This window comes from Pagrus pagrus (genome assembly GCF_965226575.1).
Source record: "Pagrus pagrus genome assembly, chromosome: 4".
Classification (NCBI taxonomy): Eukaryota; Metazoa; Chordata; class Actinopteri; order Spariformes; family Sparidae; genus Pagrus; species Pagrus pagrus.
The window spans coordinates 1,009,097-1,036,934 of record NC_140188.1 but is presented as its reverse complement, the minus strand read 5'-3'; the positions used below and the strand labels follow the sequence as shown (position 1 = coordinate 1,036,934).

The 27,838-nt window shown below is 45.2% G+C and overlaps 1 protein-coding gene across 2 annotated transcripts in view; it reads right to left on the bottom strand.

Annotated features, from left to right (window-relative positions):
* Positions 1-796: 796 nt before the first annotated feature.
* Positions 797-27,838, bottom strand: part of exoc3l2b (exocyst complex component 3-like 2b) — a 35,917-nt gene continuing 8,875 nt past the window's right edge. For both annotated transcript variants that reach the window (XM_084350193.1, XM_084350192.1), the window contains exons 2-15: positions 16,975-17,490; positions 16,449-16,687; positions 7,567-7,844; positions 7,163-7,429; positions 6,951-7,069; positions 6,217-6,331; positions 5,772-5,882; positions 4,557-4,657; positions 4,354-4,470; positions 3,893-4,028; positions 2,863-2,985; positions 2,478-2,633; positions 2,270-2,391; positions 797-1,362 (exon numbers count right to left, since the gene is read on the bottom strand). In XM_084350193.1, the coding sequence (XP_084206319.1) occupies positions 1,059-1,362; positions 2,270-2,391; positions 2,478-2,633; positions 2,863-2,985; positions 3,893-4,028; positions 4,354-4,470; positions 4,557-4,657; positions 5,772-5,882; positions 6,217-6,331; positions 6,951-7,069; positions 7,163-7,429; positions 7,567-7,844; positions 16,449-16,687; positions 16,975-17,453 (2,667 nt within the window). In that variant the 5' untranslated portion in view covers positions 17,454-17,490 and the 3' untranslated portion in view covers positions 797-1,058. The remainder of the gene's footprint in view (positions 1,363-2,269; positions 2,392-2,477; positions 2,634-2,862; positions 2,986-3,892; positions 4,029-4,353; positions 4,471-4,556; positions 4,658-5,771; positions 5,883-6,216; positions 6,332-6,950; positions 7,070-7,162; positions 7,430-7,566; positions 7,845-16,448; positions 16,688-16,974; positions 17,491-27,838) is intronic.

Genomic DNA, 27,838 nt, shown 5'->3' with positions numbered 1-27,838 from the left:
AGGCCCGGTCACAGCTGCAGCCTCTCACAGTAATAAATCTATTTCTGTTTGCATCAATGTGTTTTTGGAAGGACTTGATTTTCTGGCTCTTTTTAGTTTTTTTGTATTTTTATTAAACCAGATTTGAAGACGACAAATTCAATTTCTCTGCTGTAAACTTTACATCATGTTTTGTTGCTCTTCTAGTTAAAAGACGAGCTGAATTAAAGTCTGGTTTAATAAATACAATTATTCCATAAAGGTCCGATAACGCCTGGTGTCGCTTTTCTAAGGAAAATCATTGAAACTGATCGATCAGCCTGAAGAATACACACATGGAGACGTCATCGTGTTGAACCTCTAAAGGATCCTTGAGTCCTGTTTGTAACTCACTGGACCAGAACAGCTCGGTCCAGGTCTGGTTTCTCTTGTTCTGGTCCTAAAGGAGATGTAGAAAGTTAGCATTAGCAGTTAGCATTTCTCTTTGTGACGTGACCGGGCCTCAACCCCGAAACTTCTGCTGTTCCACCGGTGAAGATGTGAAATCACGTCTCAATCAAAATAAATCTTTAATTCAAAACGTCAAAGTTTTTTTATCCACAAAAAAAAACAAAATTCCCAAAGTGCATTTTTATATCTGACAGAATCTCCTGATTTTAAATCGATTTATCACGTTTGAATAAAGAGAAATCATCGAGGAAGAGACGATAACGTGCAGACAACTATTCACATCGTCATCGTCATCATCATCATCGTCATCATCATCATCATCATCATCATCATCGTCATCATCATCATCATCATCATCATCGTCCTCTCTCCTCGTCCACCACCATCTCTGTCTTTTCCTCTGTCAGCTGTTTGTTTCCAGATTATTTCACCGGGATCCCAAAGAAAGAATATAAATGTTGAACAGATGAAATCAAAGAGTCAGATGATTAAAAGTTCATCTCGTGTTCGTCTCCTCTGGAGATCAAACGTCTCCAGGAGAGAAAACAAACAGCTTCTGTCGGACTCCTTTGAAGCAGCCGCCTGATGGAGAGTCTGACCGTGTGGAAACTAGAAAACAGTTTGGGTTCTCAGAGAACGTCGTCGGGGTTCTCCTGGACGGGCGTTCTGGTTTTGCGTCGGCGCGGTCGCAGCGTGGTGAAGCAGGACGAGGCCGTGAGGGCGATGCGGCTCAGGCCCACGTTCAGGCAGTGGACCTCGGATGTGACCGGCACCTCGGAGAAGAGGGCGCGGTCCCGCGACAGCCGGGCCAAACCTCCGCCGCCACCGCCGACCTCGCTGCTCTCGATGTCTTTGACGATGTTGAGGATCTCCTGACGCTCCGCCTGCCGGGTCATCCCCCGGATGTTCAAAATGGCCGATACGTGCTTCTTCCTGCACACAGAGGAAGAATCAAGAGGAGGTGTCACTCTGCAGGTGTTTACAGAGGACCAATCACACAGCATGACAATCAATAACACGATCAATAACAGGATCAATAACACGATCAATAACACGATCAATAACACGATCAATAACACGATCAATAACAGGATCAATAACACGATCAATAACACGATCAATAACATGATCAATCATAAACATTTTGAATGAAAGTATGTGAGTCAGGAACATATGAGACCTGAACACAGAAACACTTTATTTAAAAAACTCTATTTGTCTTTAAATGAACGAACACTTGAAGTGAATGTGAAGGTTCTGGAGTTCTGACCCGGTGACAGAGTGAAGCTCTGTTCTGTTCACGTTATCGGACCGCACAGAGACGCCTCAGGGTGGAGGTAAAAATAATCCATACGGCTAAAAGGAGAACAATAACAAGAGTACAGGAGCTTATATAGACACACACACACACACACACACACACACACACACACACACACACACATAAACACACACACACACACACACACACACACACATAAACACACACACACAGGCTCAGTGGGTTAAAGGTGAAATTTCCCAGCAGTCATGTCACCAGGAGAGAGGAAGGAAAGTGATTATGTGTTAATGCTTTGTCTTTAGCTTCACACACACACACACACACACACACACACACACACACACACACACAGACACACACACACACACACACTCTGCTTTATTAAAATGTTCATTCATCCGACACATCGTTTACTTTTTATTCATCGATCAGATTCTCAGTTCTTAAAGTTTATTTTATATATTTTTGTTGTTAAAAACTATTTTATAATTCAATTGAATCAGTCATCCACACAGAGAGAAGAAGAAGAAGAAGAAGAGTTGTTTGATTGGTTGGTACCTGACGTCTGGAAACTCTCGGACCAGTACCCCGACCTCCATCTGGATGGAAGGGACGTCCTCCAGCTGGATGATCTCTGAGATGTGAGACAGAGCGCTGTCCAACCAGCTGGACGGAGACTCCTGAAGGACAGACAGACAGACAGTCAGTTACAGGTGGAGGTGGTGCTCCTGCCTTCAGGATGTCAGGAGGTGAACGTGGGACTGACCAGATCTTTGAAGAGGACTTTGATCTGTTTGCCTTCGTCTCTGAGCCGGCCGGCCATCCTCTTCCTCATCTTCATGGAGGTGCAGATGATTCGTCCTCTCATGACGGAGCGGAGATACTCCATCACCACCCGCCGGTGGACCTCAGCCACCAGCACCTGGGACACACAGACAGGTTAGAGACCAGAGGACGCTGCTGTCCCCACACTGCCGTCCACACACTGCTGTCCCCACACTGCTGTCCCCACACTGCTGTCCCCACACAGCCGTCCCCACACAGCTGTCCACACACTGCTGTCCCCACACAGCCGTCCACACACTGCTGTCCCCACACAGCCGTCCACACACTGCCGTCCCCACACTGCTGTCCCGTCCCGTGGTTGTTACCTGATACGGTGGACTGTCCATCCTGCGGTATTTCTTGAAGTGTTCTTTGATGAGAGCTTCGATCTGCTCGTACGGCTCAGCGTTACTCAGCCACTTCCTCTTCACCAGACGCTCGAAGAATGGCTGGACACACACACACGCACACGCACACGCGCACACACACACACACACACACACACACACACACACACACACACACACAGACTGAGATTAGTTTCTATAATTTTAACGTCGTCTTACCAGGACAAACTTCAAGCTCTGATTTTTTTATAACCACTGATGGTTCACTCTGTTTTTTAAAGCAGCAAATATCCAATTAAAACTCAACTTATCAAAACAAAGACACTGGAACAAACACAGCGCGATCGTCCCGCGACACACTGCGGCCCAAACACTCCCATCAGCCAACACAGTGACACAAGCAGCTGTAAAACTGGATCATTTCTTTTAGCGTCACAACCTTCGACAAATGAAAAACTCCAGAAGAGCTGCATGTGTTCGAGTTAGCCGGGTGCTAAACCAGAAGTTAGCCGGGTGCTAAACCAGAAGTTAGCCGGGTGCTAAACCAGAAGTTAGCCGGGTGCTAAACCAGAAGTTAGCCGGGTGCTAAACCAGAAGTTAGCCGGCCCGGTCGGTGGAATCTGTCGTGCCCGTCTTACTTTGATGCTCTGAGTAAAATATATGAATCTAAGATGACCTCATGAAACAGCAACTCACTGAACCTGAACGTTCAACTCGACCAACAAACTGACCTGAACTAAGTCAATCTAACATCAACTAATCAAACTATAAACAAGAGTGTTTCAACATTTCATACAATAAATAAAAGTTAAAAATTAAATTGAATTCAAAAAGCTTTATTGACACAGAGACAACAGAGGAGCGACGCCAACACAAGAGAGGAGGACAAACACTCAGAGTCACAGAGATGTTGACTTATTGTCAACATGTTTCTGTGTGTGTGTGTGTGTGTGTGTGTGTGTGTGTGTGTGTGTGTGTGAGAGTGTGTGTGTGTGTGTGTGTGTGTTACCCTGATGTGCAGGTACAGGCGTTCAGACAGCACTCTGACTCCCTGCTGCACGATGTGATCCAGAGCTTTGTTGGCTCGACGCAGAGAGTCCTCGCTGACCGCCGGGTCGCACTGAGCACAGCGCTGCACGAAACCTCTGCACGCACGCACACACACACACACACACACACACACACACACACACACACACACACACACACACACACACACACACACACACACACACACACACGTATTACGGCGTTAAAAAATGTGATGCAGAAACACGTCAAGGAAATATGAAGTTATTGATGTTATATATTTGTGAGCTGACAGATTGAGCAGTGTGTGTGTGTGTGTGTGGGTCTGTGTGTGTGTTTGTCTGTGTTTCTGCGTGTGTCTGTGTGTGTGTCTGTGTGTGTCTGTGTGTGTGTGTGTGTGTCTGTGTGTGTCTGTGTGTGTGTGTGTCTGTGTGTTGGTACCTGAGCGGAGGGCAGCAGTTGACCAGTGCGATGGTTTTGGACACGTATCCGTCCTCGTTGTCTCCGAACATGCCGCTCTGCATCCCCTCATGAAACATCTCAACCTTACGCTGGAAACTGAGACAAGAGAGTCACAAGCACAAGAATCAGAACCACATCCGTCATCATGGACCTTCACAAGCAGCTGTAACACCTGTTGGTACCTGTAGAGGAAGTCGGCCAGGCCGTTGAGGCTGCACTGAGCCACTCTGGAGCCCAGACTGCTGTTGATGGAGGCGGACCGCTCCAGATCCACCTGCAGCCTCTGAAACAACAGTCAGCAGGATTTATTCTACAGGTGGATTCATATTCCTGTTTCTGTCGCGTTTGGATCCAGATTATTGAGAACAGAGACGCAGCAGCCTCATGTTTCACCACAGACACGTCACATCGTGTTTCATCTTAAACTGTGAAAACTTTACTTTTACAACCAGATATTCACTTTACATCACCTGTAATGTGAAGTTTCACGCTGTAAGATGTTTTTTTACATTATAACAAAAAACAAACGTATAAATAATTAGAACCAAAACGTTTCCTGTTACATCAACAAACTAAACTCACATTACATGAAGTAACGTAACAACGAGAAAGCGTTCATGGTATTAGTGCAAACATCTGTTGTTACTACTTATCTTGTTAAAATGTGATAATTTATTGTTTTAATGTAAAACCAGATACTTTCACAGAACAACAATAAACAATAAAATTATCACTTTTTAATATCAAATGTAACAAGATAAGTAGTTTGTTGTTATAATGTGAGAAGTTTTAAAAACTGGACTGTAACTTATTTTACTGTTTAAAGAACGTAAACAGCAAAACGGTCAAATTAAAGATTCACTGTCAGTCACACTGAGACTGTTTCACAATAAAAGCCAACCAGGAAGAGAAGCATTCTGACTGTTGAGCTTCTGGGAGGCTTTTAATGTGAAACATCTGTACAGGAAGTGTTGAGTAGCTTTAATAAGTGTTCTTCTGTCATTTCAATAAAAAATCATCTCAGTCAACACGACGATGATGCATTCAAGGACAAACTGTCCCTGTGTGAGACTCTTGTTATACTATCTATGACCACTAGAGGGCAGCTGCTGGTTCAATGGACATCACTGATGTTACAGTGTGTGTGTGTGTGTGTGTGTGTGTGTGTGTGTGTGTGTGTGAGGAAGTGTTCGGTGTTGACTTTGGCTGTGGTTGAAGGAAACACTCAGAAAACAATCAGTGTACAAAACACAGAGTTATGCAACACTCTGATTCAATAACCTTTATTTAAACTGACAGGAAACTCATCAGACCATCAGCTGGGACACACACACACACACACACACACACACACACCTGCAGTAACCATGGTAACAGGGAGGGGGGCGGGTCCCTACCTGTATGACGGTCTTGGCCAGAGTAATCTGGTACTCCTCGATGTGCAGCGACTCCATCCACCTCTTCTCCTCCTCGTCCAGGACCTGACTCAGCTCCGTGGTCACTTTAGCCTGCACAGGGAGACGCCGGGGATCAAAACAAACGCACCTCACATTCAACACAAGCAACACAACGTCCTCAGGCATCAGACACGTCCTGTACTGCTTCAGCCAATCAGAAACACGCAGGGCAGGTACTGTGTAGCCTGTAGCATCATGCTAACACGGGTCTGAATCATGACCCGCTTCAGTCACGGATTAGAATTTATCAATGACGTCGTTTTCCCCACGTCATCAACAGGAGTCGTTCTTCAAGAAGGAGACCAGAAACATTTTAAAGACACAACAAAGTGTTCCTCCTTCTGTCTCTGTCCTCTCCTTTGCTGTATTCGTGTGATTTTCTCACCCTGACAGAGTTGAGACAGTCCAGCTCCAGGCGGTCCACGGTCTCCGACGGCAGCAGAGGACTGAGCTCAGAGCGGCTGAACGGACTCGTGATACACACCGTCCCCAGAACGTCTCTGAAACAACACACACACCAAACACCACGTCATGTATTCTCACAGGAAGTCTCTCAGGGGACCCAGAACCTTTAAAGGAACTCAGGAACCGGAGACTAAACCCAGCTCCAGGCGTAGAAGAAGTCCTGGCTCCGTGTTTTCAAGTTGTTCAGGGTTATCTGACATCATGGCTGCTAAAACTTTTGTTTTATAGTTTTTATTACCATTTATCACAACAATCATGTAAAAATCACGCTGAAGACTTTTGGTAAATGACTCGCTGACTGTTATTTGTATGCAACAGCGAGTGAGCGAGAAAGAGAGCGAGAAGCCTCCGTTATATTTCTGTTGTGGAGGTTTATTATGTTGTTCTTCATTCATCGTCATTAACAGCGACGGCCACTGAGAGAAAGCCTTCAGGTCAGTTCATTGATATGTTGCATGCTTTCAGTTTGTCTGGGTTTAACAGTATTTCAGCAGCTCTGCCACTGAGATCATTTACAACACAGTGACAATCCAAAAGATTCAGATCAGTGACTGACGTTATGAAGGCTTCACACCGTCCTGCTTCTTCTCTGACGCACTAACAACACTTTCCAGGCTGCTGTCTGACTGGATCACACCGTCTCTGTCTGTGTACCTGTTGTATATGTTGTGCAGCCAGTCCAGCAGAGAGTAGATGTCGGTGATCTCCAGCTGGTTGTCAGTGATGGCCTGCAGTCGCCGAGCAACCGCCTGGTGGTAACTCTGCACGTACACCTGACAGGTGGAAGGTGGAAGATGAAATGAAGGATAAAGAACTGTGAGCAAACTAATGAGCCTCGTCCCCTCAGCGTCCAGGTGCGTCCTCACCTGGAAGGGCTGGTACTCTTCGGGGTAAATGGACACCACGTTTCTCTTGGCGGCCCCCAGGTCCTCCACCACCCGGGCCCGGAGCCGGTCCAGGTACCGGTCCAGTTCTCCGGCCGTGAACTCTGCTCTCTGAGGCAGAGAGCCGTCCGCCGCCTCCTCCACCGCCTCCTTCCACCTCTGCTTCAGACGACGAGGCCTCGGGCCGCCGGGCGCCGACGTCTCACTGAGGGCCCAGTCTTTATCCACCTGCTCCTCATGCTGCAGCACCTGCACACAGGAAGACCGACAGGTGAGGTCACGGACACCTGAGCCCCAGTAAACTACATTTACTCTCTTTATTTATAGATGTATTTTATTTGCAGTAACACTACTTTGATTTCCCATCCCTGCTGCTCAGCACTCACCTGAACCACTAGGCCCAGGTTCGGCCCGGCCGTCGGGGAGCGCAGAGACTCCCTGACAACAGCCCACAGCTCCTTCTGCAGCTCCTCGTACAGCAGCTCCACGTCCTTCGCCTTCCTCCGCCCGCCGTCTTTCATGCTCGAGCTGCTGGCGTCCTCCAGCTGCGGCGCGGCGCCACGTTCTGCCGCGGCGGACTCGTTACACTCCTGCTCCAGCTCCAGGATGTGAGTGTCGGCCAGGACCAGGTCCCGCTTCTTCACCAGCTGCAGGATTTCCAGGACTGGAAGAAAGCCAATCAACAGTGTCCTTTTTCAGATGATTTTGATGCTAAATATGATTTTCAATCCAGGACTTTTACTTGTAACAGAGTAGTTCTACGGTCTGGTTCTTCTCCCACCACTGAACAGAACCTCTGCTGTCATTGTGAAACCTTCAGAGACCTCAGAGGTCAGACTCTCCACAATGAAACTCTTCATTCTGACTGATTAGCATTAACAGCTGCTCATCAAAAGGAAAACTTCAGCACCCACAACACCCACCGCTGAGCCGACAGCGCTCTGGAGGTGGTTCGTTTGATTCGAACATCAAAGCAGCCCTCAGGGGGGCGGAGGGACGGAGGTTCCCACAGAATCGCTGATCCATCCTGGACTTCAGGGAAACAGAGCAGAGCTAAATATTCTGAGCAGCTTTTTACCTCTTTGTTTGGTTGAAAGCTTCAGTGATGAATATATGATGATAAATCCTGAGCTCCATCAGAGCTGACTGATAATATTTAAAGTTTCCTCTGGAGAGTTTCCTCTGCCCTGTCAACTTTATGACTACAGCTTTTTGCCACAACATTTGCAGCAGTGACATTACCGACTGGAAGCCTCTCTCGGTCTGCAGCAGGGTCACTATCTGCTGCCTCAACATAGCAACGCTTGACCACACCTCATTTTGAGTCAACACGTCCGGGGGGCGCACAGGTGAGTGCAAGTACATTATCATCTACATAAGTTAGAGTTGGGTGTGAAAATGACAACAGCTTGTTCTGTGCTGTGATAACATGCAGTGAGTTTACTCTGTGGTCCTCCAGGGACTGCAGGGCTGGTCTGAGGTCAGTGTTTACTGACGCTGTTCAGGGAGGATCCTCTCCAACTGTCAGGGCTGTGATGTCAGCAGATGATGTCACAGCATCAGGCTGAGATCACAGAGCTGTCAGAGGAGTCACGCTCATCCACACCACACAAGTGATCGCTCTCCTCAGTTTGTCATGAACGGTTCTGAAGTTCGAGGAAATTGTGTAAAATTGAGGCCGACAGGAATGTTGTCACTAGTTTGATGGATGAGACACAAACATATCGGCCTGTTTCAGACTAGTATGATTAAAAAGTGTAGTGAATGAGCTGTTAGCGGCTCCTGCTTGTAGTGAACTCATGGACATTCAGACAACTATCACTGGATCACTATGATACTGAAGACAACTTAAAAACGTGAAGATTCTCAGTTCTGCAGTTGGAAGAAGCGTCTTTTGTCTCTGATTTCTAGGTGGATTCTGGGAAGTTATGATGAGTGTTTTTCACATTTGTTTTGAGCTTTTATAGACAAAATGATTCATCATGAAAATGATCAGTAGTTGCAGCCCTGTGCTGTTCACACTCTACTTGCAAACTGCCAACTGGCTGAAAATGTCAGCAAATTATCTTTATTCAAAATGTGCCGAATTAGCTGTGAGCAGCTCCTGCTTGTAGCGAACTCATGGATGTACAGACAACATCACTGGACCACTGTGATTCTGAAGAAAACTGAAAAACATGAAGATTCTCAGGGGAGTTCTGAATGGTCTTTTGTCTCTGATTTCTAAGTGGGTTTATGGATGTTTATTCTGGATGGACATCAGAGACGATGATCTCCTCAGAGAGTGGAAGTCACACTGAATCAGATCAATATGTTTCGAGTCAGATTACAACACATCTGATGAGGTGAAGAAAAACATCATTAAATACAGTTTACAGAAACAGAAATGACGCAGAATATTTAAAGGGGAAATATGACTCAGTTATTCATCTCAGCAGCCAGATAACACACACCGTCACATCGGGAAGTACACACACGCACTTGGACAGGAAGTGATGCCACCTCCTGCTTCAACTGCTGCGTCAGAGGAGAGCTTCTTCAGGGCTACACTTTCAAAATAAAAGCCTTCTGCAGGGCGCGGGACACAGCAGCTATCTGTTTGTGTGTGGGGGTATCAGTGAGAGCGAGTGAGGATGTGAAGCCTCCAGATGTTGCCTTGTTCGTCCACCTCAGTGCCGACAGAGGAAGAGATTCACACACACACACACACACACACACACACACACACACACACACACACACACACACACACATACACTGACAGCCCAGAGGAAGATGATCTCTACAAACAGAACAATGTGAGGGAACATCTCAGCTTTGAACCTATTTCAGTCTTTATGTTTCGTGTTTGTTTCAGCAGTTTAGTTCCTGCAGCAGAGCAGAGGTCAGAGGTCAGAGGTCACAGTATTAAAGCCTGCACATCCTCACAGTTCAGGTTCAGGTTTAAAGCTGCTGTCAGGAAGTGTGTGTTCATCTTCTCTACCTGACCAGCTGAAGCCTCGTCCTCAGCTTGTCCTCAGGGCCTGTTCAGACCTGCTATCAACATCCACCCTGAGTAATCTGATCACAGGTGAACAACACCACCAGACTCCCTTAACAAATGTGGTGATTTTAAGAGTTGTTGAGTTAAAACAAACTTTGTAACGTAGTGAAACTCTGTCTCTGACAGACTCTGACTGATTTGTTCCTTCTTGTAAATTCAGCAAATGTTCTCCATGAACTTCTTTCTGTCTTTGAGCAGAAACATGGAGTCTGTTTGTCCTGTTCCTCACATGAATCGATGCTGACTGATATCTGGTGTCACACTTTAATTATTTCTCATTTGAACTCAACTCTCTTCATAAAACACACTCGGACCTGCGAAACAGAGAGGTCAGTTTTAATAAGACCACAGGGGAGAGGTCGTAACACACACACACACACACACACACACACACACACACACTCACACTCACACTCACACTCAGGGTGTGACCACTGTAAGGTGATTCATCAGCACTTTGAGCACCTTTACACCAGATGACACTGGACACACACACACACACACACACACACACACACACACACACACACACACACACACTCACACACACACACACACACACACACACTCACACACATCATATACATCATGTTGGTGCCCCTCCACTCAGAAACACAGCTCTTATTGTTCAGCTTCAACATTCAGAGGAAATCTGTTCCAGCTGGGTGGATGAAGCCCCGCCCACCTCCACCCAATTCCAAAAACCACAACCAACACCACCAGAACCACCAGAACCATGACTAAGATTCAGGGACTGAGTCGGCTCTGGTTTGGTCTCCACCAAGTCTTGAAAGAAACATCTGGCTGCTCAGCTTCAGTGCCTACAGATGTTTGGCTTCATGTTGATGTGACATCTGAAGTTTCAGTAGTGATGTGGGATAAAGAGTACAATTACTTCTACTGTCCTTCAGTACATGTCTCAGGTATCTGTCCTGTACCTGAGTATCTCTGAGACTTTCCCTCTCTACATCTGAACACAAACATCTGAACTTTCTCCTCCTCACAGCTTCAAACAGCCTCGTTACTTTAGTTTGATGCATTTGAGGTGAATTATGGATTATTGTTATTTGGCGTCATCGCACGCCGCCTTCCCAACATCACCAGACTGATGTCGACCTATCAGAGCACATCACGCACGGCAGACGCAGCGAGACGAGACAAAGACGTAAAAGACGTGAACAGACAGAGAGGGAGGCTGAATGGGGAGAAAAGGCGTGTTAGTGTCTCGTATCTGCAGAGAGTTTCTTATTTTCTCTCCTTGTTGCTGCTCGGGACGCTTTACCAACCCAACATGTGGCTATTTGACGTCCTGGGAATGAGACTCAACTATCAACTATCTTTGTGGTGCGTTCAGGAACAGCTGGGACAAATCCTGCTGACTCTACCTTTAACTTTAATAGTCTTTGAATTATATTAATATGACGTGAGCTTCAGTTAGCTTTGACCACAAATGTCCTTCAGAGGGAGACTTTTTACTCTGATACTCTGAGTACATGTCAGAGCCTGTACTCGATTACTTTTACTGGAGTAAAGAAGACGGTGAACTCTGTGACTCAGTGTGAAACTGAAGAAGCTGCTGAGTCAGGAAATCTCAAATTTTTACCTGCTCGGACACACCTGGAGGAGAGAGAGGCTTTTATATGTACCTTTAAAATACATGACACGTGTGTGTGTGTGTGTGTGTGTGTGTGTGTGTGAACAGTAGTAGTATTGTATGAAGGTAATCGGAGCTCCTCTTCCACATTTTTCTCCCCTCAGCTCTGTGGGTTTCTCCTGCGGGTCGCTGTGGTTCTGATTCTCTGTTGAAGTATTCAGATACTTCACTTCTTCGTCCTCTCATGACAGAATATTTAATATTTAATAAGTGCAGGATTGTCCTGCAGCTTGCACAGCTGGATCAAATTTCCTCTAACATTTCAATCTGTTTTCTCTCCAGAGATTTTCCTTCTTTACTTCTTCAGGATGAATTCTTCACACACACATACATGAACCTTTGGGCAGCATGATGTTATTAACAAGTCTACAGGGATCAGTTCTGACGGCTGTTATGTTTGTGATGCGATTCATGATTCGTGTGAATCATCTTTTTTGTGCAACAATTTTCATTTTCACTGAAAAAACGATGAAATCACGATGATGTGACATCTGTTGGTGTCCGAACCAAACACACGTGTGCCAACATCTGGAGGAAAACATCTGTGGTCAGCTCATTTCAAATTCCCGAACACGACGACTGCGAGTTATTTCTCTCTTCACACTCGAGTGTGTCTGTCAGAGTGAAGCTGCTTGAAAAGTGTCTAATAATAACTGATAATCAGCAGCGTGAAGCGTCGGCTGCGGTCTGTGACAGGAAGTCCTCCAGCAGCTGATATCTGCTCGCTAACAGTTTATGGCCTCTCAGAAGGACGTGCTGATCACTGACGGGTCCTGACAGGCATGAACACGAGCCTCTTATCCACTCTGTGGTTATGTAACCGAACCAACGCTCTTCAACGTGTCGCTGAGCCGACATCACGGGAGTCTGTTCGAGCCTCACAGTCATTTAAAGGTCAGCGGCGCGGTGGACACTTTGTCTTCAGGTCAGGCAGATCTGGTGAGAAGTCAGGACAGCACGCGGCCAATCAGTGATCTTGGGGATAGAAAGGGAAGTCAACATGTGGAGCCCCTCACGCCACCGACTGGTCAACTCGTGTAACAACACAGACATGATGGTCAAAAGTGAACTCACCTGTATGAACAGTACTCGAGTAAAAGTCTTAAAGTATCTGATATTAAATATACTTAAGTATCAAAAAGTAACAGTAATCACATTACTGTCGCCAGCAGAGGCAAAAAAATCACTTATTTTTAAGATAAACTCTAAACTAACACACACACACACACACACACACACACACAGTACACAAACACACACACACAGTACACACACACACACACACACACACACACTGTACACACACACACACACACTGCACACACACACACACACACACACACACACACTGCACACACACACACACACACACACACAGAGGAGAGTTTTCTCTGAACAGAAGCTCCGAGTATTTGATTTCATAACAACGGTTCTGGTCTGGGAGGCGTCTTCACCGCAGAACATCCCGGCTGTGGAACCACATGTTCTGTACAACAAAGAACCGTCTGCACAGTTTCACCACTGGTTCTGGTGCAAAGCTGGACCATTAACAACAGAACAAGTGATTTGTTTGTGGGGCGGGTCGAGCGTCAGCGTGAGTTACAGAACAAGTCGTCTTTCTTTTCCTTCTGTCATTTCAAATACCTGAAGACTTCTCTTCCAAACATGGACTGCAGCAGGTAGTTATGATGCCAGAACCGCTGCATTAAGATTTATTTATTGATGGTGCAGAAATCACGATCATCTCCTGATAATCATCAGGATGTGAAGGAGGATAAAAGGACTTATCTTCACCCACCGTAAAGAGGAGAGAGCGACGCTCCGCTGCATTTCTGCTTATCTGTGAGCTCTGAGCTCTGCAGCTGACATGACACTCAGAATGCATAAAGACAACAATTAGCAGCAGCACAGAGTCAACCTGAGGTCACCTGAACGCCCCACAGGAGGGACGTTACACCTGAACGCACCACAGGATATAATGTGCAGATGTGTTCAGTGTCTGTGTCTCTGCTGTGACTGAAAGTGTTGCAGCTCGTCATCAGAAACTCCTTTTAAAGTTTTACAGTTTCATGGAGCAGCTGTGATCTGATTTCACCTGATTCAGATAAGATCAGTCATGTGCCAGTGATCCAGCACCGTGACCAACCCTGCAGGTCTGTGTGTGTGTGTGTGTGTGTAAATGGTACATAGCAGTGATGCAGGTACAAACAGTAATGACCCAACACACACACACACACACACACACACACACACACACACACACACACACCTGATCTGCTGATACGAGGGTTTAGCAGCACCTGAAAACAAGTCGTTACCTGAACATGGAGACCTTTGAAAACACAAACAGACTCTGAGTGAACCTGTAAGTCGGTCCCAGCAGTCCACAGTTAACTGAAGGTCCAGTGTGTGTGTGTGTGTGTGTGTGTGTGTGTGTGTGTGTGTGTGTGTGTGTGATTACAGTAATAACAGCTCAGTGTGTCACTGATGCAACATGTTCTCTTTAATTTGACATTTTTCAGTGAAGTTTAAGGTTTAACTCTTCTGACAGAAGGTTAATGTGAATATATAATGTTAATATATAATGTGAATATATAATGTTAATATATAATGTTAATGTTGATATATAATGTTAATGTTAATGTTAAAAACCCTCTTCTCCTGCTGGTCTTTGGAGTGGACGGACTGCTACACCAGACTCCATTCAAAAAGCATCTGTTTAAAGGTCGCTTCATGTTTTTCACAGTAAAAGCTGTAGTTACATCATCATAGAGACTCTTTTCTGATTTGCTTTGATCTGCAGACACGATCATCACACATGTCATTTAATCAGTGACATCATTAACTAACCTGTGATGTCACAGATGGACACGTATTGACCAGACAGCCCGATGCCTCAGATGTCTTCTTATACTGTCCTTCATTCTTTGGGGGAGTAACGATAAATCATAATGTTTTCCTATAAAAGCAGGCGTGGTGGTTCTGGTGACAGGAACGTGATGTCGGCTGCTCGCTATACACCCCCGCCAACCAATCAGAGCCAAGGATTGTCAGTGGTGGTTAGTTACAGCCCTCTACACATAAATATATTAATTGTGTCACAGTTTGACACAGTGGGAATTATACAGTAACTGTTTTAACATGTAAACAAGGGTGTGGAGGAACTGAGCGCACACACACACACACACACACACACACACACACACACACACACACACAGTCCAATCATTCATTACAGAACAGCAGGGTAAACAGGGTGCGATAAACAATAGACGCCCTTAAAAAGTTTCCAGTTTCCAGGACCGGCCCAATACTTATGATATCACACACACACACACACACACACACACACACACACACATTCCAGCGTCCTTGTGGAAACTCCTGGAGAATTACAGCATCTCAATGTAACTCAGCTGGACCGAGGTCACCTTCACCAACCTGTCTGTCTGTTCATACCTGCGTCTGTCTCTCTCTCTGTCTCTCTGTCTCCCTGTCTGTCTCCCTGTCTGTCTCTCTCTCTGTCTCCCTGTCTCTCTGTGTCTCTCCCTGTCTGTCCGTCTCATTGTCGGGGGCTAAAATAGCCTGCAGACTGTCTGCAGACGGTGATAACATCAGTCAGGGTGGTATGAAAACAAACGCCTATACGAGAACATGAGAGGACTGAGGGAGCAAATCTGTCCAAGCACAAGAAGCTCAGCGGCGACGTGTCCTGATCCTCTCTGACTCTTTGTCTCAACATAATAAAACACTTTCTCATCTTCACCATCTCGTTTGTGAAGCAGCTCTGATGCAATAAACCAGAAATTCATCCAACAGTTGCATTAGTCCACTTAGATCACAACACTGAATGTGTCACATGATAACTAGGCGTCGTCATGGGTCCAAAATGTCAACCAAGACTGGCCCAGTGAAAACCTTCTAGAACCAAACACAAGAGTTAAACCATCTGAGCCGACCAGAAGAAAACTGGACCTGATCCAGAATGAACCAAACTGGATTTAGTATGATTTGGACCCAGTCCAACATGGATCCAGGGTCGGGTCTCTCACTTACACCTTTTTGAGAACAAAGAACCGCTCACGTCACGGCTGGGGGCGGGGTCACTTTTACCAAGGGCCAATCATTTCATTCGGGCCAAATGAAATGATTGGACGGGCTTATTAGAGACCTGCGACGGGCGAAGGCTCCATATATTTGATTTTGTTTCTCTTTGGTCCTTTGATTTATTGAAAAAGCCTCTTTAATAATTTACCACCCCTCGTTTTAAACATTTCCTCCATCAACCATCAAAGAATCCCGACCAAACTCTAAGTGACAGATTCTGAAGGAAACACATCAGATCGGACTGAGTTTGTACTGGGGAGCTTTGAACTTGTGTAACTGTCTGACAGTAATCAGGGCGTTCAGCAGGAAGCTGTCACAGCTGCCACAGTTCATTTAACATTTAGAAACCCACCTCCTCCCAGCATCCATCTGCAGCCTCTGAGTCTGTTTCCCCACAGAAGAAGTTGTTACCGTCACTCCCCTCTCAGCTCAACTGAGGTTTCCTCTTCCTGAGGTTTTCTCACCTGACAGCGGCTCTCTGGGTTTGACCTCCTCCACCACCTCCTCCTTCACCGGTTGCTCCTCGGGGCCCTGAGACGAGTGGTCGGCCATCGACTCCTTCTTTAGTTTCCCCAGTCCCACCATCTTCATGAAGGACAGGCGGCGGCTGGTGGTGTCGCACTCGCTCTCTGTGCAGTTCAGCTCGCCGTTGGTGATGGACTCCTTACGGGAGCTGAGGCTGTCGCGGTATTTCCCCGCAAACCTGGAGGAGACACGGAGGAAAAGATCATCCCACTAAACAAAGTATCTGCGTCTCACCAAACCTCCACAGCCTCTCTCCAACCCTTCCTCTTCCCGTTCACCTCAACAAACTCCCAGAATCCCTTGTTACCTTAAAAACGTTCCCTGATCTCTCCACCCTGAAAAACTCCCATCGTTCCTCCTCAACAACAAACTGCATCATTTCTTATTTCACCCTGACGAAGACTCAACAGTCTCCTCTGGTCCCTCTTCTTCCACCTTAGCTGGACATCTTTAACCCGTCTTTACCTCAGCAGACTCCCTTCAGAGCTCCTCCTCCCTCTCTTCTTCTTCTGTGACGGTGACGGCGTCCCCTGCAGTGACCCCTGTGGGGAGGGCGTGGCACTTCCTTTGCTCCTCCCCGACATCCTCAGAGTCTTTCCCAGCTTCCCGAGCGTCTTCAGCGGGGACGTGAACTTCAGCGATCCCTTCCCTGAACCTCCTCCTCCACCTCCGTTGCCCTTCTTCCCCTCGTTGGCCTCGTTCTCGTCCTCCTCGTCCTCGAACGGGTTGCGGTCCCTCGGGCCATCCCCGTCCAGCAGCGAGCTACCGGGCGACCAGTGGTTGCCATGGCCGCCGTTGCCGTGGATGCCGTCGTCGTCGTCGTTGTCGAAGGGGTTGTGATGGTGGGGGGTGATGTTGAGGCTCATCCTGCGCAGGATCAAAGCGTTGTCGAGAGTCGGACCGCCGCCTTTCAGGCGCACTGGGAGGTTTTTGAAGATGGGCATGATGGAGCTGGGGGAGGGGGGACGAGGAGGGGGGAACCTGGGGAGGGAGGGGAGAGAGATCAATCAATCAATCAATCAGTCAATCAATCAATCAAAAATATACAGGGCAGAAACTGGCTTATTTCAATAACTTTACTGGTCGTTTTCTACTGGACAGACTGAAGTTTCTGAAGAAAACATAAAAAGACTGGACATATTTTCAAGTCGAGTAGGAACGCCGGATGTATTTTTTCCTCCATTTCTGCCTTTATTTATTTATTTTTATTAATTTTGTTGTTTAAATAAACTCAGTTAATAATAACATTTTTGACCCAACGATTATTGACCACATTGATGAATATGAAAGTTTACTGCTGCTCATTTCCTTCATGCGACTCTCACATCTCTCTGTTCTGCTTACGTTACCATCTGTGATGTTTTATACTTTGTTAATAAAGTATTTTTTAGAGGTATTAGCCTGCTATTAGCGTTGGCTCACTCTTGCTGTTTTTCTGTCACATCTGTCGGCCCGGTTCTACTCAGTCTGACTCGGCCACAGCTGGTGAAGGTGTGTCTTAAACCAGTGACGCTCGCGTCTCGATCTCTGCAGTACGATCGAAGAATTACTGCTAAACAAAGCAGCTCCGCTAGTTCAGCTACAAACATGTTTCATTTCCTATAACTCCTTCACAATAAAAGCCCCCATTATTTAGTCATTTAAAAGCTCTTATTATGAAGCAGCTTCACAGGAAACGTGTTTTCAGCAGCAGTAACTGAACATGAAGCAGCTGACAGTGAACACATGAAACAGTGAAACTCAGCAGATGATTGAAACAAACAGGACGAGAGAAACTAAAGAGGTCCGGTCAGAAGCTGCAGACGTCCTGAGAGCTGAGCACGGACTTTAAAAACCTCTTTCTCAGGTTTCTGCACAGACGTGAGTTCAGTATCGCTGTCAGACGTGTTTGTTACGGTTGGCTGCAGTCGGGAGACGTCACCGTGGCCCGCTTGGAGGCGGGGCGGCCCCGACTCACTGCAGTAAAACTGGTGATGGAAAGACAAATCGGCGCTGCTCGGGCCGGGGAAACGTTAGAGACACACCTGAGGAACACACCTGTTGTATTCAGACCTTGTAAAAGTCTTTGCTGGTGAGGCTCCGCCCCCACTGACAGTCAGTTACACTTTATGACTTCCTGTCAGATAACACAGCTCGGCCCTGAACACACGGAGGCGCCTCGTCTTCCTGTTCGGATGTTCGGTCTCATGAAAGTCCAGAGTTTGACTCTTGGCTTAATCACATATTAAATTCACATGAAGTGTCACTATGGATAATAAAGTTTATTGTATGTTGCCTCTGTGGCGCTCACGCTCCACATGTTTTATCATGTAACCGTGGATCATCAACACAGTGACATCACGATGACATCATCATCCACTGAACCAAACCATCGGTTCATTTAAACTACACAGAAGATCTGCTGATCAGTGATGTGATCAAAGTCTCCACAGGTGTGTCCTGCACACACACACACACACACACACACACACACACACACAGACACACACACAGACACACACACACACACACACACACACACACACACACACACACACACACACACAGAAGGTAAAGTTTAACCAGGGAACAAACACCTCACTTAACGCCATGGCAACAAAACAGGCTCATTTCTGATTGGCTGTCAGTCTCATGTGTTCACCTCAAAAGTACACTGCCGCTTCCGGCTGTTAGCAGTTCGCTCACTCAAGGACATCTTCAAGGACTTCCTCAAGGACCCTTGAAACCTCATCAACACAGCCAGGATCATTGAAGCTGCCCTGGAAACTCTTCTACACTCGTCTGGCTGCTCGTCATGGTGACCTGATTATTCAGCTTCACAGCAGGTGGTCTGTGACTTTGGTCAGTGTGTCAGTGACAGCCGCTCCTCCTCAGGTCAACAGGAAGCTCCGCCCACTTATAAAGCAGCTGATGTCCCATGTTGCCACGGCGATGAGCCATTAAGACATAAAGTGATGAAACATTAACAGACTCAGCTCCGTGTGTCTCTAATCATTCATGGGAAACTAGAAATGTGAAATCAACTCGCAGCTTCACACGAATCTTATCAGGACAGTTTTCACCGAGCAAACACTGACGAGACTTCAACAACCACTCGTCTGATATCGTCTGAATGATTTATATGAAGCTCCAGAGGAGGCAGAAACATGTTTGTAACGCTTAAAACACATAAAAACTGCAATTTCTAAGTTAACAGAACTCATCATTGTGCATTCGGAACCAGCAGATCCACAGAGGAGGCCATATCCACTGCCCTGCACTCAGTCTCCACACACCCGACAGTAAGAACAGCTACACCAGGGTCCAGTCTGTTGCCTTCAGCTCACCTTTCAACACAATCAACCGTCCACCATAAGAAACTGTTTTGTCTTGTGTAGCGTGACGGGCCAGAGCTCACATCTGGTTGTACAACCCTGCGATGTAAAGTTGTTATTAAATAAACCATGAACTTTGAAAAGAGCGACAGTCGGACTTCAAACTGTGGAAAATAAAGAAGAAAACACAACTGATTGATAAATAATGTGATTATATCTGTTTGCAAATAAATGCTCTAATTCTCAATTCTATTAGAAATCAGAGACGGAAGACCATTCAGAACTCCCCTAAGAATCTTCATGTTTTTACATTTTCTACAATATCAAAGTAATCCAGCGATAGTTGTCTGCACATCTATGAGTTCACTGCAAACATGAGCTGCTAGCAGCTGATTCGGCACAATTTTAACAGAGATTATTTGCTGACATTTTCGGCCAGCTAGCAGCTAGCAGCTAGCCACAACATGTCTGCATGCACAGGTTCACTGCTAACAGGAAGTCTGTAGCCTTCAGCTAACTTACTGAATCCGTGGCAACATTATACTTTTTATACTGTTTACATCCCCAAAAGCATCATGGGAGCTAAATCCATTAATATGAATATTTCTCATTCTGCGTTATCAATAGTTCTTGACATCACTGAAGCTCAGGTTGTCAGCTTGTTGTGAAAGTGGCAGACAAATCATTTAAAACTGAATTTTCTCGTGTTAGCAGACTTTTAAAAGTTGAGGTGATCACAGGTGGATTGTGATGATTGTGTGATGATTCATGTATTAATGTGAGGAAGTTGTGTCAGGGACGAGACGCAAACTGACGCTACTAAATGTCACTGTTTCCACTGCAACGACAAAAAAACACAACTATTGTCACAACGTGCTGCCCCCCAGTGGACAGACAGCACAGGCCACAGGCACAGTGTGTGTGTGTGTGTGTGTGTGTGTGTGTGTGTGCGTGTGTGAGCGGATGTTGTTCATGGTTTTGCAGTCTCACCAGCTCAGGACACACTGCCAGAAATAGACACACACACACACACACACACACACACACACACACACACACACTATAAGAGTGAACATAAAGGAAAGTCCTGCACACACACACACACACACACATATGACCACTGAGGAAGCCACACACACACACACACACACACACACACTGGGGCACAGCGTGGCGTGGCAGTGGGAAGTGATTCAGCGGTGTTGCTTCCAGAAATACCCAGCAGCCCCGGCGGCGCTCACACACAACCTGTTTTCTTCAAGAGGGTCGCAGGGCATCGCGGAAGCTGCTGGAACAAACAATGGGAGCGGAAAGGACAGCGATATGTGACGGACAGAGGACGGGACTCCTGGGTCCTGCTGGTCAGCGCCGGGCGTGGTCCGCTTCACAACCAGCAGAACACCAGAACCACAACATCAGAACATCAGAAGCAGCTCTACAGACCAGCTGAAGCCTACAAATACTGAACAGAGGGTTTCACACACTCGGCACCGGATTCTTATATTTGCGTCCAAAATCTGACTCCGTCCTGAAGTCGTAACTCTGAACACAGACATGAAACACATTCTTAGATTCATGCTGACTTACTCTCCCCGAGAACATCATGATCTCTGCAAATGAAATCCAACACATCCTCTCAGAAATCAGAGACAAAGACCATCCAGAACTCCCCTGAGAATCTTCATGTTTCATCGTTTCTTCAGTACCAAAGTAATCGAGTGATCGTTGTCAGTACGTCCATGAGTTGCTGCTAACAAGCTAACAGCTTTAAACGGAAACTATAACAAATATACTTCTACACAATGAAAAACGGACCCTGAGGTTGTCGCCTTCAGCTGACTAACTGAATCCGTGGCAACATTGTTCTTCCTGTTTTCACCCCGAAAGCATCACGAGAACTGAATCCATTAATATGAATATTTCTCATTCTGCGTGCTGCAGGTCGTGTGCAATTCATTCAAGTCAGTCAGTTCTTTGGTCACTTGTTACAGACGACAGAGGTATAAAAACGAGGTGATCACAAGATGACTGACAGTGAGACAGACGTCAAAGAAAAGTCTCTCCTTCGTCTTTTAATTATGAATTATTAATGTTTAAAAGTTCAATTATTTTGACTTTGACTCTTATTAAACGATGACGAGGGGCTGAAAGCTTCGTTTAATCCAGTCACAAGCCAAAAAAGTTCAACAACCACTGAAACTGAACCAAATCTGAGGGACAAAGCACAAAACAGCTTTCTGTCACGTCTGATCTGAAAAGACGTTGATCGAATCCTCAACGTGCAGTCGAGTCGGCTGAAGAGCTTCACAGCAAAACTTTCAAAAAGCAACAAGTTTACTTTTTCTTTGGGTGAACTGCTCCTTTAAAAAGCAGTGTGTGTGTGTGTGTGTGTGTGTGTGTGTGTGTGTGTGTGTGTGTCTCATGTGGACACGTTCAACATGACATTTATCCGTCATGTGAAGGTCGCGACTTCTAAACGTCACGAAACACAAACAGGAAGAGAAGCCGATATCCAATCAGAGGGCTCGGCCTCGACCTCCACGCGGCTGCTCAGCGAGCGTTTCATGACTGATGGCTGCAGATAATCAGCTGATGGATGAGCTGAGGGAAACAGTGAGGACAGTCAGTCGGCCCAAAAATAAAAACAGGAATCATTTTTAATAAAGTCTGACAGCTGATCGACGACCTGCTGCTCCGCTTTATCTTTGTTTCCTGCAGCTGCTGACGAACGACACGTTTCTATACGTTATAAAACTGAAGAGTTCACTCAGGACGCCTGTGATGTACCTAATGTAACTGAGTACATTTACTCAAGTACAGTTCTGAGGTACTTGTACTTTACTTTTCTTCCATTTTCTGGTTATACTTTTACTCCACTACATTTATTTGACAACATAAGTAACTAGTTACTTTTCAGATTACATGCTGCATCTGAGCCAAAGTGGCTCAATTTTAAGGGACAGGGTTATTTTTTTTTACATTTATTGCCTGTAAATTAATTGTGATACTTCAGTACATTTAATATCAGATACTTTAAGACTTGTACTCGAGTCGTACGTTCGATCAAAAGAGCTTTTCTGGATTTAAATGTACTTTAGTAAAAAACAGTACAAGTAAAGTCAAACTGAACGTGTTTAAAAATGTTCTTCTGTGGCTCTGCAGGATGTAATCTGTAAAGTAACCAACTAACATAATCAAATAAATGTAATTGATTACATTCCATCATTGCTTTTGATACTTAAGTACAACAACACTCAAACTCACCAAAACTAAAACAAGGTGGACTGACTGCTGTGATCTGGCATCAGCAGGAGCTGCCATCTCAACGTCTGACTCATGCACACACACACACACACACACACACACACACACACACACACACACACACACAGTGTTGTGTGTACACAGTGTGCTGGTGAATGGTTGGAATGATAAGCGACAGTTTGATGTAGAAACACGTCTGCTGTGTTTCAGACGGACAGAGGACGTCAGTGTGTCTGCAGCTGCGGTCACTGATCAGCTGACTCAGACCTTCTGCTCCCATCGATCACAGGACGTCACTGTCAGGCCCGGCAGTCTGACCCAATACCAGACATATTTCAACCCACTGTACATCCACATTTTTCTTTGGATCTGCATCAGATCGTTCTCACTCGTCCACTTAAAAATGCCTGACTTGATTATTCTCTGAGAAATATGTCACATAAATATCTAAAGCACCCGAACTGAGTAAATCTCCTGGATCTGGTCCTTTACAAGGATCAGCACCAGAAGCTCATGGGCCTGTTCTGGGCCGAGACTCATCGTCCATCTGAGTTTGGTGGAAATCTGTTCAGTAGTTTCTGTGTAATCCTGCTGACAAACCAACAAAACAACAAACCAACAAAACAACAAAACAACAACAAACCAACAAACCAACAAAACAACAAACCAACCAACCAACAAAACAACCAACCAACAAAACAACAAACCAACAAAACAACAAACCAACAAAACAACAAAACAACAAACCAACAACAAACCAACAAACCAACAAAACAACAAACCAACAACAAACCAACAAACCAACAAAACAACAAACCAACAAAACAACAAACCAACAAACCAACAAAACAACAAACCAACAAAACAACAAAACAACAAACCAACAACAAACCAACAAACCAACAAAACAACAAAACAACAACAAACCAACAAACCAACAAAACAACAAACCAACCAACCAACAAAACAACCAACCAACAAAACAACAAACCAACAAAACAACAAACCAACAAAACAACAAAACAACAACAAACCAACAAACCAACAAAACAACAAACCAACAACAAACCAACAAACCAACAAAACAACAAACCAACAAAACAACAAACCAACAAACCAACAAAACAACAAACCAACAAAACAACAAAACAACAAACCTACAAAACAACAAACCAACAAAACAACAAACCAACAAACCAACAAAACAACCAACCAACAGACTCAGGTGAAAACGCGACTCCACTGGAGGTCATAACTTTCAGACTAACAGGGTTTTGTTGTCGCTGACGATTAAAATCAGTTTTCTAAAACAGTTTTCCCATAATGCATCTGTGTCTTTCTTCAGAGCCTTCCTGCCACACAAACAGCCACGTTTTGATTCAAAGACAGATTTCAGGAACAAAACTGAGGCAGTGAGCCGAACACAGATCAGCTGGAACTATTTCTCAGCGTATCCATCCGCCCAACACGTTAGCCTGTAGACTCAGCACAGACTGAGACACGATGGCACAGACCCACAATCCTCGGAGGCAGAAACGTTACCAAATGTTCAACTTCAACTTAATCCTGTGAGGCAAGAAGCAGGAAGCAGAGAGATCCTTCAGCTTATCAAAATAAAAGCAGATGTGAAAAATTAAAGCCCGGAGGCCAAACTCAGCTGCTGCATCATCACTCATGAAGAAACAACTCAACGACCTCATCACACAAAACCCAATAACAACACAGCAGGATTTCAAAATAAGAGCACAACACGGACACACACAACAGATCTGTTTCTGTTAATATTCATATCTCAGTTTGTGTTTAATTATTGTATTCTTCTTGTTTCAACTTTAAAGGAGCAGTCTGTAGTTTTAAAGAAGAAATTCAAAGTCAGAATTTTAATATTTACAATATTAATGAGGTAATAATACAAACTGTCTCCATCAGTGAATGAACGAGCTGCTCTCAGAGGAAAATCAGGTCCCAGAACACTGTCTGAAGCTAGAAAGGTGGCAGGGTCCGCCACATATAAACAAAGTAAAACAGTATAAATTGTGTTGTCCTTTAAGGTCAGTTTGTTTATTTAGTTTATTCAGCAGCCAATGAGGATCTTTCTCTGCTCATTAACATTTCTTCAGCAGAACTACAGACTGCTCCTTTAAACACTTCAATCAGCAGTACCTGTTGAACCCCGGTATAGATAAAATACCTCAGTTTGCTCGTTCTGTTCACAGTTAGCAGTTCTGGTGGCGACACGATCACTTCACTCATGTGTTTGTTTCTCTTTACACTCTTTTATTATTTGTGTCATTATACGTTTGCTTTAATGTGTCGTATGAGCTGCTGGACGTCTACGTCTCCCTCAGGATCAATAAAGTATCATCTATACATCTGTAATTTTATGAAACAGCTGCATTTCTCCTGCAGGTTTTTAGGTTTTTAACTCAAAGTCGCATCAACAGTTTAACACAATAAACCACCCGAGAGGTCGGACTGAGTGTTTGAACACCATCAGAGTAGATGATTGATGCGAGTCGAGCCGCTCTGATAAAAAGAACTTTAATGGCTCCAAAGTCCCATCAGCCACCTCTCTGTGATGTCATCACTCAGTGGAGCCGATCACTGATTATTGATTATCTGTTTTACATGGTCACCAGGATCAGGACGAGGGAGCGGCTGATAATGATAATAATGATAATAATAATGATAATAATGATAATAATAATGATAAGTGTGCCTGCAGGCAGAGTCAGGTGGAGAGAGAGGAGTGATGAGGCAGAAGGACAGAAACTAATCCAGCTATCAGATACCAGAGTGAGGTCACAGTTACCCACGCTGCATCTGTCTTTCATTAAGGAAAAACTGTCGACTCAGCACCGTGGTGAGAGAAAACAGCTGTTAGAGAAAAATGTAATATTATCTTTTCCCTGCTCGGAGGAATGTTGAGTGGACGCTTCACTGCAGCTGGGACAGCAGAGAGGTCACAGGACCGAGACAAAGAGCAAGAATTCAGCCGGAGAGGAGAAGTTCTGCAGACCCGAAGACGAAGAACATGTGGACCCACTCACAGCTGATTAATGAAGCTGCACACTAATGCCTAAGAACTGTTCTGTTGTGTTCTGGGAAGATGTTGGAACAATTTTCATATTCAGTTTCAATGTATTAAAATTGTGTCTATAAAATGTCAGAAAATGACGAAATGTTCCTGTTAGATGTCAACAAACAGTCTGGAATATTTATTTTAATGTGAGGCAACGAAAAAGATCAACTGTTGGAGCTGACTGATGACACGCTGTTATTTATTTAATAATTAAACATGTCAGCTTATAATCAATAACCTCAAACAGTCAGAGCTGCAGACGTCATGTCCTCTGCATCTTATAATGAAACTGAACCAGGTGAGTTTAAATTCTGCACAAAACAGTCGATCCCCAAAAGCCCAGAAACAATCAGAAACAATCAGAAACAATCAGAAAATAAAACCATGTTTACAGCTGGTTCCTGTAGATAATTGATCCCTTCATCACTGCTTTAAATCATATTAAGGCTGAAAGTGATGTATTATTAGGGGGCGTGGCCTCTTTGAACTGTCACTGATCTTCACCTCTCAGTTTTTGATACAAATGTCAGTCACATAATCTGTCTGTGCTGTTAACTGGACTGACAGACGGGAGGTGAGGGACAGACGCCGGTGTTGCAGTTTAACAAGCGTCAGCAGACAGCAGCTGGAGCCGGCCGAGTCGAGGACAGTTTGTTTTTTTACACTTTTGGGATTAAAAAGTGGATTTTTCTTCACTGTCACGTCTCCACTGGTCGTTAGCAACGAGCTGCAGGGGAGCGGAAGTCTACAGCAATGATCTGTAATTGCTTATCTGACGGCCGGATGGAGGGAAACCTTCTTTACTTCATGAGCGTACAGAGAAATTAAAGACAGGAAGGAGAAGAGAAAGAAACAGAGTCTCTGGTGAGTGCTGACTTCAGTCAGAGGGAAGCCTGGTCGACCACATGCTCCAGGACAATCAGCTTATTTTGTTTATTTCCGTCATTTTGAATGTGACACTTCTAATCCCCTAAGTGACTCATCAATCAATCAATCAATCAATCAATCAATCAATCAATCAGGCAGGTCTAAAACAAACTGCCTTTACCAGGAAGAAACCTGGAACAGAACCGGATGCTGAATATGGAGTTCAGCCCAAAGACCAGCTGGTGTTTCTCGCTGTCTTCAGTCTGTTTGGGTTTAACTCTTCACACTGATAGCTTGTTAGCTTTAGCTTTAGCTCCACCTCTGTGCATTGTTGTAGCTGGAGTCAGTGAATGAATCTAAGCAGTTTGTTCAGTACTGCAGTGTGTTTTGGGGACTCTGGGAGAACCGGAGGTCTCGTGTCTTCGGTCTGTTCAGGACGATCTGCTGCAACACATCTGATGACTTCAACGACATCAGAGCTGAACACAAACACCTGAAGCTGCATCATCAGCAGCTTCACCTGCAGAGTCGCTGAACAGGTTTTTAATAAATCTGAGTTTTATATTTCATCAGTTCACAGAAACATATAAAACTACTTCCTGTTCAACAGCTTACATACTTCTACTCTGGTGACGTTTTCAAGTACTGTCAGAGTGTGTGTGAGTACAGGTACTGCAGTACAGGTCCGGCTGTGTCTGAAGGCTGCCGGGCTCATAAAGTGGATCAGGGTGTGACCGTCTGTTATTTCCATCATGACTCTGTTTTATTACCTCTGATGATCAGTAACTCTTCAACTGACCGA